Here is a 15570-nt window from a genome sequence, read left to right on the forward strand (position 1 = left end):
TTTAACAGAGCATCTCTCTATTTCAAAACTAAATATCAGTGAATAGGCTCTGTTATTAAGATCTCACCAGTACCTCTTAATAAGGTCTTGCTGTACTGTTGAACAGGCACCTTCTAACCTCAGAGGTTTGACACATTCAGCTCATTTAAGTTCAGAAGGTTCTCAGATTTTCAGGTTTTTGTCTCCTCTTGTTACTTTCTGAACACAGTAAAATGGAAAAATTATACCTCTATTTCCCAAAGTAATTGTTTTTCCTGCACTAGATTGGCTTATTCAAATCAGATTTCTAAGGCTGCTTCCTTCAGCTTTGTGACTTTCTCACTTGAGGAACCTGAGATGCACACCAGCATGTGTTTTTGAGGGGCTTTTGTTTTATTTTATTTTTGTTTCAAGTTAGCTATTGTTTATGCTCACTGTTGTTCATACCAAACGCAAGTTTCCAGGTTATGGATACAGTACAGGTTCCCTTCAGCTACTTGGGGCCCATAAAGAATGGAGTATTAAATATTTTCTTGAAGCCTGAGACCGATTTCATTCTGCTGGTTTCTTACCTAGCACTGAGATTCTTCTTTTTAATTGCCTTTCCTGGTGGTGGTATAGTGTACTGTGCCAAGATCTCCTGTATCTGAGGAATAGTGTGAACCTCTTTCAAAAGAACTCTTCTGTTTAGTCAGCAGACTTGAAGTGGAAGTGCCATAAGTAGGAGCTGAAACCTGTGAGAAAAAATGAGGCTAGTTTCTTTGAGATTCAGGTGGGCTCATCACCTTTTTACACTGATGAGAACTTTCTGCACTGATATTTGGTAGGCAAGGAGATCTCCTTTATGATAACACAGCTAAAACATTGTTTATAATGTGTTAGATTCCTGGCTGACATTACCTTTATTTATGCTTTACTTCATTTTTTCTTTTTGTTTATCAGTGTACTCTATTACAGATGTAGAACAAAGGCTGGAATACAGTTAGAAATTACTAAGGTCTCTTTTGAGGTTTTTTTTGTTTTTTTTCCCCTCAAACTGTCTGCCTTCTGATCAAACAGGGAGAGTCATAGAATGATTATAGAATCATTGTTCATGGATTAATAGATTATAGAATCTATGATCATAGAATCATAGAATGAAGATAATTTCTCTTTTGCTGTTCTCAGGTTGTTCTGTAGTTTTTCCTAAGGAGACAATTTTCTGTTTGGAGAAGGAAACTTCCAGCCTACAAAGACATTTCAGCACTATTCAGATCTTCCAGTGAAATACTATAAAGAAATTTTAGCATTTATGTGTTTGTACAAGCTGTTAACCTTTGAGTTGTCTTATTGTCTGGGGTGCTTCTCTTGCAGTCCATAGCATTTTAAAACCTCAACTAACAGAACATTCATGTGACACCATAAAAATAAACAAGAAGACTGCGAAGCAAAACCCATACTTCCCAGTAATTAGTTTTCCTCTCTAAAGCTATTAACACTTATCTGGAAAAGAGGAAGAGAGTATATTTATTTTGTTAGTTATCTAAATTATCTGTCTTCATAAAGTCACTCAGGTTTGCTTTGCTGTACAATGAAGAGGTAGTTTTTCTGTGCAGACTCACCTTGTTCTGGACGTGTTTGCTCAGACTTGTTCACAAGTGCTATGTCTGTGAAGGGGATAATAAATAAGCAGTTTCCATACTCGGCTGGAAGCCAAACTTCTAGCACCTCTGCTTCTGAGTGACCTGAAGTTCAGTTTGAAAATGTGAAATTTCTATAAATCTGTGGGTTTTTTTTTGACTCAGTAGTAGAACTGATAACAAAAGGTGGGGAAAAAAAAACCCCAAAGACGTGAAGAGTGAAAGAATTTTCAAGTGTACAGTAAGGTATTCATATTTTATTTTTTTAGTTATAAGTCTTTTTCTGGGGAAAGAGATACTATACAGGAAAAAAAAAATAGTTTCTAAAAGTTAAGTGGAAAACATCTAAAATTGTGCAAACTGTTGTTACTCAAGTGGTGTGCCATTTGCTTCTCTGAGGAGAAAAAAAAAAATCCAGAGGAAACTAATGCTTTTAAAATGTAATAAGTATGGATCTGCGGTAGTTTAATAATGGTGAATCCCTCTTTCCTCTTTTTTGTTACTGCATTATTCTGTTTCCACTCTAGAGGGCAATCTTCTACTATATATAAAATTAGAACCCTTTTTATCTTGTGTTTATTTGGGTGGCTTTATCTTTATTTTTCTTTTCAGGCATACCTGTAAATTATCAGGATGTAGCATCGATTGATCCAGAGTATGCAAAGAATTTACAGTGGATATTAGATAATGATATCAGCGATCTGGGTTTAGAGCTAACCTTTTCTGTTGAGACGGATGTATTTGGGGCAATGGAAGAAGTGCCATTAAAGCCTGGGGGTGCGAGTATACTTGTTACACAGGAAAACAAGGTGAGTATACAGATTTATTCAGGGGCTGTCAGTACAGAAAAAATAACTGTACGCACTTTCTGGAAAAACTCAATTTTTTTGAAGAAAGTACATGAAGTTAGAAGTTGCAGGCTCTTTTCCCTTTCTTTTTTTATCTTAATGTGTTACTGAAGTAGCACTATTAAATGAATCTGTTAAGTGTTTAGCTTTGATATTCTTCTTTCTGTCAGAAATTCTGGGAAAAAAAATTCATTTTAATATTTACAGGTATTGATAATTCTAAATCATGACCAAATACCAGGAGGGTAGAACAATAGCAATTACTAAAAAGTAATATTGTAGGTAGGGCAGCATATGGCCCCAGATTGCCATGCAGTATGATTGGTAACGTGAAAAGCTGCAGGAAGCTTTTCAGCCGTTTGCAATTCACTCACTATGTAGTTGTATCAGTAGGTTTATTTTTATATCATTTACTCTTTGGGTCCTCATCGTCTTTGTGTTTTGGCTTTCATTTGTGCTGATCTAGTCTAACCTGCTTTGTGCGGGTGCGGTATTCATTCGGGTTTGCCGCTAGTGCAGACAGCTGTTGTAATAGTCAGTGACCACTGGGTGTCAGCATTTGCTCTCACAAAAGTTTAGTTTCTGTTGGTGCAGTTGGCACTGAATTCTTGTATGCTTAATCCTCGTTTCCATTAAGGCAGAGTGCCATTGCAATAAGTGGAATATGTATTATTAGCCCGATTTTGCCTGTCTCCTGGAATATAGTCATTCATGAAAGAATACAGGCAATAAAACGAGTCTGATTGTGAAGTGAGTGGCTGATTAATTTCTTTACTACCTATCAGAGAATGCAAAGATGTTGATTCTTGTTTCTAGGTGGTCTTGATTTCAGTGTAAAACAGATCTGATGATGAAATGAATTACATGTTGGTTTTTTTTAACAACCATTTAGAAAGCATTTGGCAGTTACCAGTTAGCATGAAATTAGAAGTTTGCCCACATGAGGATTTCCTCAGCCATTAATAGCTCGCATTGTTCCATTACCTTGTGACTTGGGGCACAGTCTGAAAAAGGTGCTTGAATGTGCATACAACAGATACAGCCATGCCAGCTCATCAGTACTGACAGGAGGGGATTGGAGTTTGTGTACCTTTTATTTGAAGGGTAGGAAGAAACAGCTGACTGTTATAGTAGCTTTCATACTGTTGTTATTCATTGATTTTTTTTAATTTGAAGGCTGAAAAATATGAAGTCAACATACATGTAAAACAGGAGACATTGCCCTCTTAATTTCTGTCCTTGACAACAGTGAACCAAGCTGTTGAAAATTGTAGAACTGTGTTTTAGCATGGTTTAGTACTGTTTGGGTATTTTTTTCCAGTTTCTTCAGCAGGACAGGATTTTGCAGTATGTAGCTTAACATCTCTAATAGGTTAAACAGAAAAGAGTGTACTCTAATTTATGCAGTATCTTTTTTTTTTCTTGCAAAGGATATCTTTCTTTTTTTCCTCCTTTACCTGAGGAATAAAAGATTTTTGCTTAAAAATCATTGTATTTACCATACCTCTGGGAGAAGGAAAATTAGCTTCTAAAAGAATTTTCCATGTCTGCATGCTCGCAGATTACCTGTTTGAAGATAACAGATTTTGAAATGAAATTGAGTGAATAAAGATTCACTCAAAACCTTAAAAACCAAACCAACAAACATTCCCAAACAAACAAGCAAAAATCAAACAAGCCCATGGAAACCATCCAAACAATCCATTTTCCTCTTACAGACAAGCAAGAAGAAAAAGCTCTATCGAGGAGTATTAGTTATAGCTGCATAAGCTGTTTGTAAAAAGGTGTTTTCTTTTTACCTCAACTGCATAATAGGTGAACGGTTGTAGGATCATAGGATGTAAATGTTCCAGTCTTGCAATTGGACTGTCTGCATAGCTCCAACTAAAGTCTCTGTTATAGTAGTGGTTCAGCTACCTTTTATGATGATAATGGGGAGACCTCAAAGGGAGATGTCTTGCTTTTTCCCATTTCTTTGCTATGCTGTTTTCTTTATTCTTTGCTGTGTATGTTCTTGTAGATTTCAGCTTACTTTTAGGAAAAATGAGAGGTAAGGTTTGACCATATGCTGTTTCAAAAAGTAGTCCATATTACTACAGTCATATTTCTTTCTCTGTCTTTGGGACCTGTCTGTCTGTGGCCTGACCATGCTCTCTGGCAATAAAAAAATAAAAAACACACAAATATTTCAAACAGCTTTAGAATGTGGCTGCCCCCTAAACCTGAGCATCATAATGGACGTTGATTGTTGTCTCACCCCAGTGTATCAGGTTGTGAAATCAGAGAAGTATCATCTTTGCTTGCTTTGCCTCAAAGGAAAATACAGTACAGGCCGTTGCCCCAGCTAGACTTCACCATTATGTTTGTGATAAGCAACTCACTGAATGAAGAATGTGATAGTTGTAGTTTTTATGCACTATGTAGGACTGTGTACAAAATTATGAAGATTTTTTTTAACATGTTCCTAAGGCTTTGGAGAGGGAATAAAATGCAAATGAAGTGAGCAGAGGCAAAAACAAATTGACTGTTTTTTGCTGGCCTACATTATGTAAATGCAGTCAGACAGGTCTCTCAGCATGCATCAGTTCTTGTAGTCAATATGCTACGCTGTTCCAGGCTGTTTAAAAGATTTCTTGTAATACCTAAAATAGTACTTATATGTACATCATATTTTTTTTCTAATGGATTTCTTCAAAATAAGGTTGTGATACTTTCTACTACCATTTTCTGAATAGCCTAACAAGTAACAGACTTAAAAACAAATATTTTTCCTCAGTGAAGAACAATGTTAACATAACTTCTAATCCTGTTATTGCTGAAGTTTCTTATTTCTCCCCACAGCTCATAAAAGTAGTTGCAGGGATGATTGTACTGCAGTTATTCTCCTCTGTTTACTTGTCTAATTCATTAGACAAAGGAGATGTTTTCAGTTACACTGAAATTAAAACAACCTAGGGAGATTACTAGATTGAAACTAGACTTAATTCTTAACAGCTCTGCAGCTGAAGACATGCTTAGGTATGTCTTTGGAGCTCTTTACAAATTAATTGTCCTCTCAGTCTATTATAATGATAGCAATGCATTTAAAAATATCTTCTGGCTGTGAGGCAAGTGACTTAACTATGTACTTCTGTGCATGTAAGGAACTGCCTTTGAAAAATACTTTGTTTCATGCTTCATTTGATTTGATTTCCTTTTTCTTTTCTTTTTTTTTTTTTTTGAGGAGGAAGAGGGACAGAGTACTTAGTTGTTTTTGTGCAGGTTCAAAAACACAGTGTTACATTAATGATTTTTTAAATTAAAAAAATCTATGTTGCATTTTCATAAGGTCGTTGTTTTGAAGCAAGATGATGGTTGAGATGGTTAAATTGGGAGGTATATTTTATGATTTTGTTACTAGAAATCACAATTAGGAGGTGAAAGCATTACTTTGAAACCATATACTTTAAATAATCCAGAAATAGATTTCTATTTGAGAGGGAATTTTCTTTTCCTGAATATTTCATTAAACTTGCATTGTTTTGTCAGGTTAAATGAGAGGTGTTTGCACAGCCTTATTTCAGGCACTTTTAAATCTGTCCCTTTCTTAAAAAAAATTCCTTTAGCTGCTTCGTAGGCTTTTGTGTTTTCAACAAAAGCAGAGTTCTGGAGAATTCCTTTTCTAACTGAAATCTTTTAAAGCGGACAGAGCCCTCAAATCTCTTAAGCATGCAAAATATTTTATTGTCTGTTTGCAAGTTTATGATATAGATACTGTTGTTTTTCTTCCTTTTAAAAATGGAGGTAGCTTTTGAGACTTTATTTAAAAACAAACAACAAAAAGTTTACAGGGGTTAGACTCCCAGAGACTCAAGGAAAGCAAGCAAGCTTTTTTGGCTCACAAATATTGCTTCTGACTGCTACCTTTTTTCTGAGTTACGTCAGTTAGCTTAACTGTGTAACAACACACATCAGTAATGGCTGTATTATTTGATGCAGGCATGCCAAACCAAGTTTTATTCACTTCTGTGGTCTTGGTCTAGGTCCATCATGACTGGCTGCTGCCATGCTTTGAACTATTGTGTTTGGGAGTTGTCTTTGGCAGAAGGAAGGAAGGGGTGAAACAGAAAGGACTCTGAACTCTAAAATGATCATCTTGGATTGCTTCAGTGTGTGGAAAGTGCACAGGGGACTCTTAATGCCTTAACAGGAGATGAAATTTATAGTATTTGGAGGACTGCATTTATGTCAATATGTATGCATGATCAGAATGTATTTTTGCTATTGTATGTCATAACGTTATTTTCTGTTTTGCAGGCTGAGTATGTCCAGCTTGTCACTGAACTTAGAATGACAAGAGCCATTCAACCTCAGATAAATGCCTTTTTACAAGGCTTCCATATGTTCATTCCACCGTCTTTGATTCAACTTTTTGATGAGTATGAACTGGTAAGCAGAGATGTCTGTACTGTTGGTCAAAGACTTTGTTCAGCATCCTTCCATGGTAATGTAATGGTGTAGGAGCGTAGCCCAGAAAATACATATTTTGTGTCTTTCATTTCAGTCTTTTCATTTGCACCTTATCAGTGAGGATCTCAATATAAGTATTCCTGCTTATCCTACTTAGCTTCATGGGGAAATGCCAGTGATAGAAGCTATAAACTGTACTGTGAGAACTGCTGTCCATATTCATTTATATATATAGTTCTGGAGGACAGAATTTCTTTAGAAGTCATGAGAGGCTGTGTACTGTCTTCACTTTTTGAGTTTCAGAATCAAATCAGAATAGGTTATTTAGGGTAGTTTGTTATTTTGTAACTAAGATATCTCAAGTTTTGTTTCAAGTCTTGGTAGAACTCAGAGCTTTTATTTTTAGGTTCTTTCATCATAATTTCCATCTCTTGATGTAGTATGCTTAAATTGGACAGAACATGTACAGTTGCCTGATTTCAAGAGTCTTTTGATAGTAGATTCTGTAAGAGTGAAACTAAGCAGAAAAAGCATTGTTATTTATTTATTTTTAGTTTAAAAGCATTACCTTTTGAAATAGCATAAACACTTGAAAGTAATTGTTAGTCATACTAACGAAAAGCTGTGTGCTTCTTCTGAAGGAGCTTTTGTTGTCTGGTATGCCAGAAATTGATGTGAATGATTGGTTAAAAAATACAGAATATACCAGTGGCTATGAGAGAGGAGACCAAGTAATCCAGGTAAAATTACTTTTTTTTTTTTTAATAATAACAATAATTTTTGCATTTTAATTCACAAGTAATATTTTTTTCTCTTTCTCTGTGTGTGTGTGTTTTCATGGAAGCTCTTTTTGGTTAAAGTTTGCGGAGTGTTTTTATACTACGCTCCTACATTAAATGACTTAGTTATGTATTCATTTGATGTGAAAATTGCTGTAATTCAGGATACAATGTAATTCAAGAATTTATTGTTTTACTGTTATCTTTTCAAATTCTGAAAGTATTTGAAAGAAAATACAAACTTATTTCTTCTTTAGTGGTTCTGGGATGTTGTGGAAGAACTAACTCAGGAAGAGAGAGTACTACTATTGCAGTTTGTTACTGGCAGGTGAGAAATTATATAACAGCAAATATATTGTTTGGATTCTCTGAAAAAAGTCATCAGACTTCAGATTACATACCTAGAAACTGCTTTAACATTTTGGTGTTCCCTGTGTTTATCAAAATAGATAAAATGTGTTAGTACTTCCGATACATATACTGCCTGTTAGATTGATAATTAGTGATTCACTATGCTTGACTACTTTGCAGGAGGCCTCATAGAATCATAGGATTGCTCAGGTTGCAAAAGACCTTCAAGATTATCAAGTCCAACCACAAACAAACCATACCCTAACTCTTAACAACACACCACTGAATCATGTTCCTGAGCACCAAATCCAAATGGATTTTAAACACACTCAGGGATGGTGACTCAACCACCTCCCCAGGGAGCCTATTCCAGTGCTTAACAACCTTTTCTGTAAAGAAGTTTTTCCTGATATCTAACCTAAACCTTCCCTGGTGCAACTTGAGTCCATTTCCCCTTGTCCTGTCACCAGTGAGAAGAGACCAACCCCACTCTTGCTACAATCACCTTTCAGGTATTTGAAGAAAGCAGTAATGTCTCACCTCAGCCTAAACAGCTCCAGTTTCTTTAGTCTCTCCTCAAAGGGTATATTCTCCAAGTCCTTCACAAACCTTGTTACCTTTCTCTGGATGTGCTCCAGCACCTCAGCGTCCCTTCTGTATTGAGGTGCCCAAAAGAATACACTGCTCAAGGTGGGGCCTTGCCAGTGTTGAGTACAGGGGCAGGATTGCTTCCCTAGTCCTGCTCACCACACCCACCATTCCTGATACAAGCCAGGATGCCATTGGCCTTCTTGGACACCTGGGCACACTGCTGGCTCATATTCAGCTCACTGTCCATCAGCACACCAAGGTCCCTTTCCATCAGGCAGCTCTCTAGCCACTGCTCCCCAAGCCCCAGGGTTGCCTGGGGTTGTTGTGACCAAAATACAGGGCCTGACACTTGGCTCTATTAAAACTCATACAGTTGACTGTGGCCCATCAATCCAGTCTATCTAGATCCCTCTACAGTGCCTTTCTACCCTCTGCCAGATCCCTCCCAACTTGGTGTCATCTGCAAAATTACTGAGTGCACTCAATCCTTTCATCAAGATAAAGATGTTGAATAGGTACCCAGTACTGAGCCTCTGTACAGTTAATTTGCTGTCTAAGGCAATTTTCTGACAAGGAGGTAATGAATTTAATAGCACTTTATATTCATCTTCCTGTTGCATATTTATGTGTCTGTTAGCTTCTCTAGTGACTACTGGAAAGAATCATAGAGTGGTTTGAGTTGGAAGGAACCTTAAAAATCATCTAGTTCCAACTCCTTTGCCATGGGAAGGGACACATACCACTATAACTTTTGAATAAATACAGGTTTTACTATTAGACAGCTAGGTGTGATTTCAGTTGGTGTAAACAGAACATCCTTTTCCCTAAAGCTCAGTTGGATTTAATGTTAGTGCAGCATGTCAAGATCAAGTGAAAGTGTAACCATATGTAAGACTGTTTGCTTTATATAGTATTTCTGCCCTAAATTCTAGTTGTTCTTTAGGGAAAGCCACTTTTGCTTCCTTTTATGGTTTGAGCAGTAAATTTCACTTGGATCTGGGTGTGTTGCCAACTTTGTCTATATAGATAGTTTGTGAAGTGATGTACATTGGCTGAATGTTGTAGTTATTTTTTATTTTGTTTCTTTTCCTGGCAGCAAGTATAGATTACCCCCATCTTCTTAATTTAGTCCTCTCTTCATACTTTAGGATCAGCAGAGCAGTTGACCTTTTCTTTGTTTATAAATTTTGTGATTAAGTGGTGGTAAAATATAAATTTAAATCATTAAACTGTGTCTTTTATAGGAAGAAATTTCACAGTCACAGACATATCATCAAATGGAACAGTCTTTAAATTATATTAGTTTCACTTGATGTATTATGAATTTGATTGGTTTTAGGGATCACAGACAATTTAAGAAGCTAGTTCAGCACACTGGTCTTTCTTTATCCTCTAAAGAAATGATGCCTGCAAGTCTCCCTGCACATCTGCTGCTTATCAGCTGGTGGTCTTCCATTTTTTAATGAACTAGTCCATTTCTAAATCTAGATGGCAAATAAGGATCTTCAACATGTAAAGTTGCGTTTCAAATGCTGCTTTAAACATTCCAAATGATAATGAAGTGCCATTCAGTATGTTCATAGACATTTGGGATAACATCCTGGATTCTCAGGGATACTTTCTACCAAGTAAACAATTATGCTCCCTGATAAATACGCGCTTGAGCACTGTTCATACAATGATGTCCTGGAAAGTTCTAGTTTCTGGTTATAGAAGATTTAGATGGCAAGACGTGAGTTAAAACTCCATTCGATGTCTAGTACAGGCCAGTATTTCAAGTAAAATTTTACATTAAAGGTATATCTGATTTCAAACAGATTTCTTCAATCAGATATCTGATTTCTTTTTTTTTCTATCTGGATGCACCACATTTTTTTAATGAGGAATTTATTTTAAGATTCTGTGTGCACTGGTTTGCAGTCTGCATTCTAAATTTCTATTATTTTTTCCATTTCCCTTTAGTCTCTTCTGCATAGTCACTTAATTGATTTTTTTTCTTTGTGAAGTAGCACTATTCTTACTTTCCAGTTAAAGGCTATAAAATTAATTTTGTGAGTTGAATAACATTAATTACATTTATGACAATATCTTCAGTGTTTCTCTGACATCGCTAAATATTTCTGGAACGTTACCTTTAATCTTTCTCCAGCCTTAAAGCATTTTCTCTTCCATGTAGTAAAGGCTCACTTTGGAAGTTCCAGTGCTGATAGCACTGTATCGTCAGTAATATTAATTTTGAGACTTCTTAAATTTTTGACAGTATACATTCCATGTCACATGTTTTCAGTGTCAGTGTTTTGGAAGTCTTAGCACACTGAAGAAAAAGCCTATATATTCTTGTGCCAGATATTCATGTTAGGGACTCAACATCTCAAACATCAAAGTTTTATTATTGACCATGTAGTTCATAGCTGTGTTTGGCTAAAATATTTGTTAATTACCCTAACTGGCAACTTTTGATCAGGCTTTTAGTTAACAGTTGGTAGGAAGTGCTGAGTACTTACTGTGATACATTTTTACTTTACTAGTATTCTGCTGGCTACAGAGTTTTTAGATTATACTACTGTGGATTTCCACTCTTCTGGTTTGACTTAGGAGACTGCACTTTCTGTTAAGTAATAAGTAAAGTATTATGCTATTTTAAGGGAAACTCAACGTATTTGATAAATGTGATAGATACGATTATTCTTAAAACAAAACAAAGGAAACTGACTTATTTCTATGCTTTTTTTAGTAGGATTATGCAAGATCTATTAATTGAGAGTAGATAGTATTATGATTCAGATGCAAGTTTAAATATTTCAATAGCTTTAATGTTTCCAAAGCTTTGGAATTGTTGAAGGCTATTTGCACATGCAGTATGGATCTTGTGATCTTATTTACACATCTTTGAAAGGATTTCTTTATAATACTGGCAGTGTCTTGTTGAAAAGAAAGCAGATACTTGGAGGTTTAAGCCGTCTATTACTTTCATGCATTGGAAGTCATGATTTTAATCTACTATATGAAAAGCATTTTAGTAAGTTGCATTATAAAAAAGTTAGCTAATAGTGGGCTGTTGACAAAATGATCTCTGTATTTTATTGCTTATTTGAATGTAGAATTCTCCTGGCTCACAGAACAAAAAATCACTGCAGGGGGTGCAGCACTGTGCTAGAAATGCAAGCCAAAAACACGATACAAAAGAGTGTATTGCTGTAAAATCTTTACAACTCTTTTGAACTGTGGCTACAAACAATTGCATTTGTACCTCAGAAATGGTACGCTGCAAATAATCAGTGCTTCTCTTCATGGTGTTTGCCTTACACACCAATGCTAGGAATGATGTGTCAAATAGTGCTGTCATTAAACTAGGTGATTGGATACTATAGCTAGCTCTTAAAGATGTATTTAAGCATGTTATTGCAAGGTCTGTTATAGCTCCTTAGCACCTGGCAATAGCAACCTCTCTTTTTCTGCATTTTTACCATGTAAGTTTACTGAGTTGAAGCCTTTATTTATTCTTCTTTTCCCTTCTTATTCTTGTTTTTCTAATCACTTTTTTTTCCTCCCAATTATCTTTAGTGTATTTTCCTGTAAGCCAGAACACTGACAGCTGTTTTATATTTTATGGAAGGTTTATCTTATTTTGTCAGATCCTTTCTTAGCTGTTACAGAATCGTAGAGTAGATGAAGTTGGAAAGGACCTCTGGAGATTTTCATCCAACTCTGTGCTCAAAGCAGGGTCAGTTAGAACTGGATGTTCGTGGTCTTGTCTGGTCTCCAAGGGCCCCACAGCTTCTCTGGGCAACTTGTTCCAATGTTTGACCGCCCTCATAGTGAGAGAGAAAAACAACACAAAATTGCCCCTCAGGTTTAAATGCAGTTTCCCGAGCTCTGCTTTATTTATTCCCCCCCTGCAGACGTTTAAACACATTGATCTTATTTCTCTGAGTCTCCTTGCCGAACAACCTCACCTCTCTCTCCTCGTGTGGCAGGTGCTCCAGTCCCTTTGTGTTACTTTGTTCATCTTGCTGCAGCATGTCCTTATCTCTCTTCTACTGGAGAGCACTTCCACGTGTTTCCCACCAGAGCTGAACGTAGGCACGATCACCTCTTGGCATTATTCTTGCTGCAACCAAAGAGTCTGCTGTCCTTTGTTGTGAGAATGCATTGCTGGCTCACATTCAACTTCATTAGTCTTTCTCCTTTTGTTGCAGTTTCTAGACTTATAAAAAACATTTGTGATGAAGACTGTAATAACAACAGGTTTTACATTGTAATGCGTACCAACTTAAGCTGATACAAATATCTGAACAATATCTGTATTTGTTTCTGTTAGTTTAAAGTCTGGGAAGGATGCTGGTGACTTCAAATCTGTTATCCATTTACACTTCAATTAATCCTGGAAAATATATTGAAAAGGAAAAAAATAAGAATACACTGATTAAGTGAGAGTGCATTCCTGAAGATGTTAATGATTTTGTTGTGTGTATTTGTATTGCTTTGACATAATTATCACCAGGTGAAAATGTATCCAGTGTGAAGTCTTTATTAGTTAACACCTGAAATATTAAATCTGAAGTACTAAATGAAAAGACATATCAAAACGCTTGGCTCAGTTGATACACAGGCAGTAATTGGGGAATAAACTTTTTTATAACGCAGTACTTTTTAAACTGTAAATGTGAATAAATATAAAAAGGTGTGATAAATGTAGTAATGTAATAAACTGAGATAATGGTCTGTTATGAAAATTAGTTGAAGAAATGAGCTTGCTTTGCAAAAACAGAATTATTCCGAATATTATTCGAATAATTTGATATATAATGCAAAGAAAAGTGAATGCAAATGAGTATTGTAATTGAAAGTCTTTATACAGTGATAATTTTGATACTGATGTGAAAAAGGGAGAACTTTGATAAAAGTATTAGTAACTTAAGAGATATTTGCAGTGTTACTAATGCATTGTTGGCTGAACTATTCTTATGATGATCTAATTTCTGTGAGTATTCTCAGTTCCAGAGTGCCTCACGGTGGCTTTGCCCATATCATGGGTGGGAGTGGATTGCAGAATTTTACAATAGCTGCTGTGCCATATACTGCAAACCTTTTACCAACATCTAGCACATGGTATGTCAACTACTCAGTATAACACCTTAAAAGTAAAAGATTTTTTTTCATTTAAATGCCAGTCAAAAATACAGTCCTTTCAAATATTTTCATTAAAAGGGCAAAAATCCTTGACAGTTCCTGGAGTACTCTCTTGCCAGCATCAGAGTGGTGGGTTTTTACTCAGAGATGATTGTATTTCTTTTTTTTGCTCGTTCTCTACTTCAATCAAGTGGGATCAATAAGGGAATTTTAAAGTTAGAATTATTGTATTAAATTTTACTAAAGTGAAAAAAATATTCTGCAATATACATGAATGCTGCTCAATGGGGCTGTAATGAGGAACTGGCTTTGTTTGCTCTTTGTTCACTGAATGTGACATCTTTGGAATTTTGAATTGGAAAACAAAATTTTACTCTTGTATTTCTTGCTCTGATGAGTTTTCCTCTTCTTTTTTTCTTTTCCTGTTCTTGTTCTTTTCCCTTGTTCAGTATCAACATGCTCAAGTTACCTGAATACCCAAGTAAAGAAATCCTAAAGGACAGGCTTCTTGTGGCATTGCACTGTGGAAGCTATGGTTACACAATGGCATAATGAAGTCCAGAAAGCTCATCTGACTACTGATATGAAATTCACACTGGCAGAAGTTGTTTTTCTTGGAAGCTATTAGTGGAATAGCAACTCAGATGCTGCAGCAGGGCTGACTTTCAGAATTCATACGGGATCATCAGGTTTCTTTCTCCATTAGGTGTTTGTCAAAGGGACTTTGATACTGTCACATAACTTACTTTTCTAAGTATGATGTATTTTCATTTTTTTTAAGTGACAGGTCTGTATGGAAATTGGTTTACATGCTTTTCATTACTACTTCAGTCTGAATTGGGAAGTCTGTTAGAATCTCTTTCCTACTGTCTTATTTTTGATTTTCAACTAGATGGTTGAATGGCATTTGTTTATTTCGCATTCAGATAGCATACTAGTAATGGACAGGCTTGTACTTTATGCCTTGTTGCATGTGAAAGTGCCATTTATTTTTTCAGAGAACACTAGGGAAAGTTCCATTTGGATATTGTACAGTAAGACAGATCTGATGTATTTTCCATTCCTTTGCATAGCAACAGAAATACGATTTTATAACTTTTTAGTATTTTAATGTATATAGTATGTAAAGATTAGACTTATCACTGAAAAATATCAGATGAAATTAATATCTAATTTGTATTAGAATTTACACTATATTCTACTAAATATTTAAGTATTTGTGACTTTATAGTCAACTTACAGTTTAGAATTTGTAAATAGTATTTAAGTTCTATATCTGTTTGTTTGAATGCCTTTACTCTTTCCTTGACATAATGGTATGTTTAAAAGTTATTAAATTTTAATATTTTTACCAGAATCCAAATGTGACATGTTTGTGTGGTTTTGTATATTTGTTTGCTTAGAACATTGTTCATCTTGCTTATGATTTTAAATTGTCATGGAAGTAGCTTTTGAGAAGGTTAAAGTTTACAGACAGAAGCAAATGCACAGGGAAGGAACTTAAGCTTACTGAGAGGTTAACTGTCAAGGCTATAATAATTAGAATCTCATATCAAAATTTCTGTGTAATTAGTTACTCAAGTCATATGCAAAAAAGCACACCTGAAGGTTTTAATCCATCAATATATAAATATATATATAGGTTTTATTTATCTTTATAATTGTTTATGTTAGGTTTGAATTACCATTTTGATTGAGGCTAGGAGTGCATTTTAATTTTTTAATGAATCTGATCATCCCTACTTGCCATGCTTCTACTCAAGAGAATGTGATATGGATTGTTTCCAGCTGAAAATAAACAGAAAAACAATGGCCATAAAT

General features: G+C 35.4%; 1 protein-coding gene across 3 annotated transcripts in view; it reads left to right on the plus strand.

Annotated features, from left to right (window-relative positions):
• HACE1 (HECT domain and ankyrin repeat containing E3 ubiquitin protein ligase 1) overlaps positions 1 to 15106 on the plus strand; it is a 44533-nt gene extending 29427 nt beyond the window's left edge. For all 3 annotated transcript variants that reach the window (XM_065735396.1, XM_065735404.1, XM_065735413.1), the window contains 6 exons: positions 2211 to 2407; positions 6743 to 6874; positions 7537 to 7635; positions 7932 to 8002; positions 13615 to 13728; positions 14199 to 15106. In XM_065735396.1, coding sequence (XP_065591468.1) covers positions 2211 to 2407; positions 6743 to 6874; positions 7537 to 7635; positions 7932 to 8002; positions 13615 to 13728; positions 14199 to 14301 — 716 coding nt within the window. In that variant the 3' untranslated portion in view covers positions 14302 to 15106. The remainder of the gene's footprint in view (positions 1 to 2210; positions 2408 to 6742; positions 6875 to 7536; positions 7636 to 7931; positions 8003 to 13614; positions 13729 to 14198) is intronic.
• Positions 15107 to 15570: the final 464 nt, after the last annotated feature.

The sequence above is a fragment of the Cyrtonyx montezumae genome, unplaced genomic scaffold (genome assembly GCF_038088225.1).
Source record: "Cyrtonyx montezumae isolate F1298 unplaced genomic scaffold, pur_monq_1.0 scaffold_0, whole genome shotgun sequence".
NCBI classification, from domain to species: domain Eukaryota; kingdom Metazoa; phylum Chordata; class Aves; order Galliformes; family Odontophoridae; genus Cyrtonyx; species Cyrtonyx montezumae.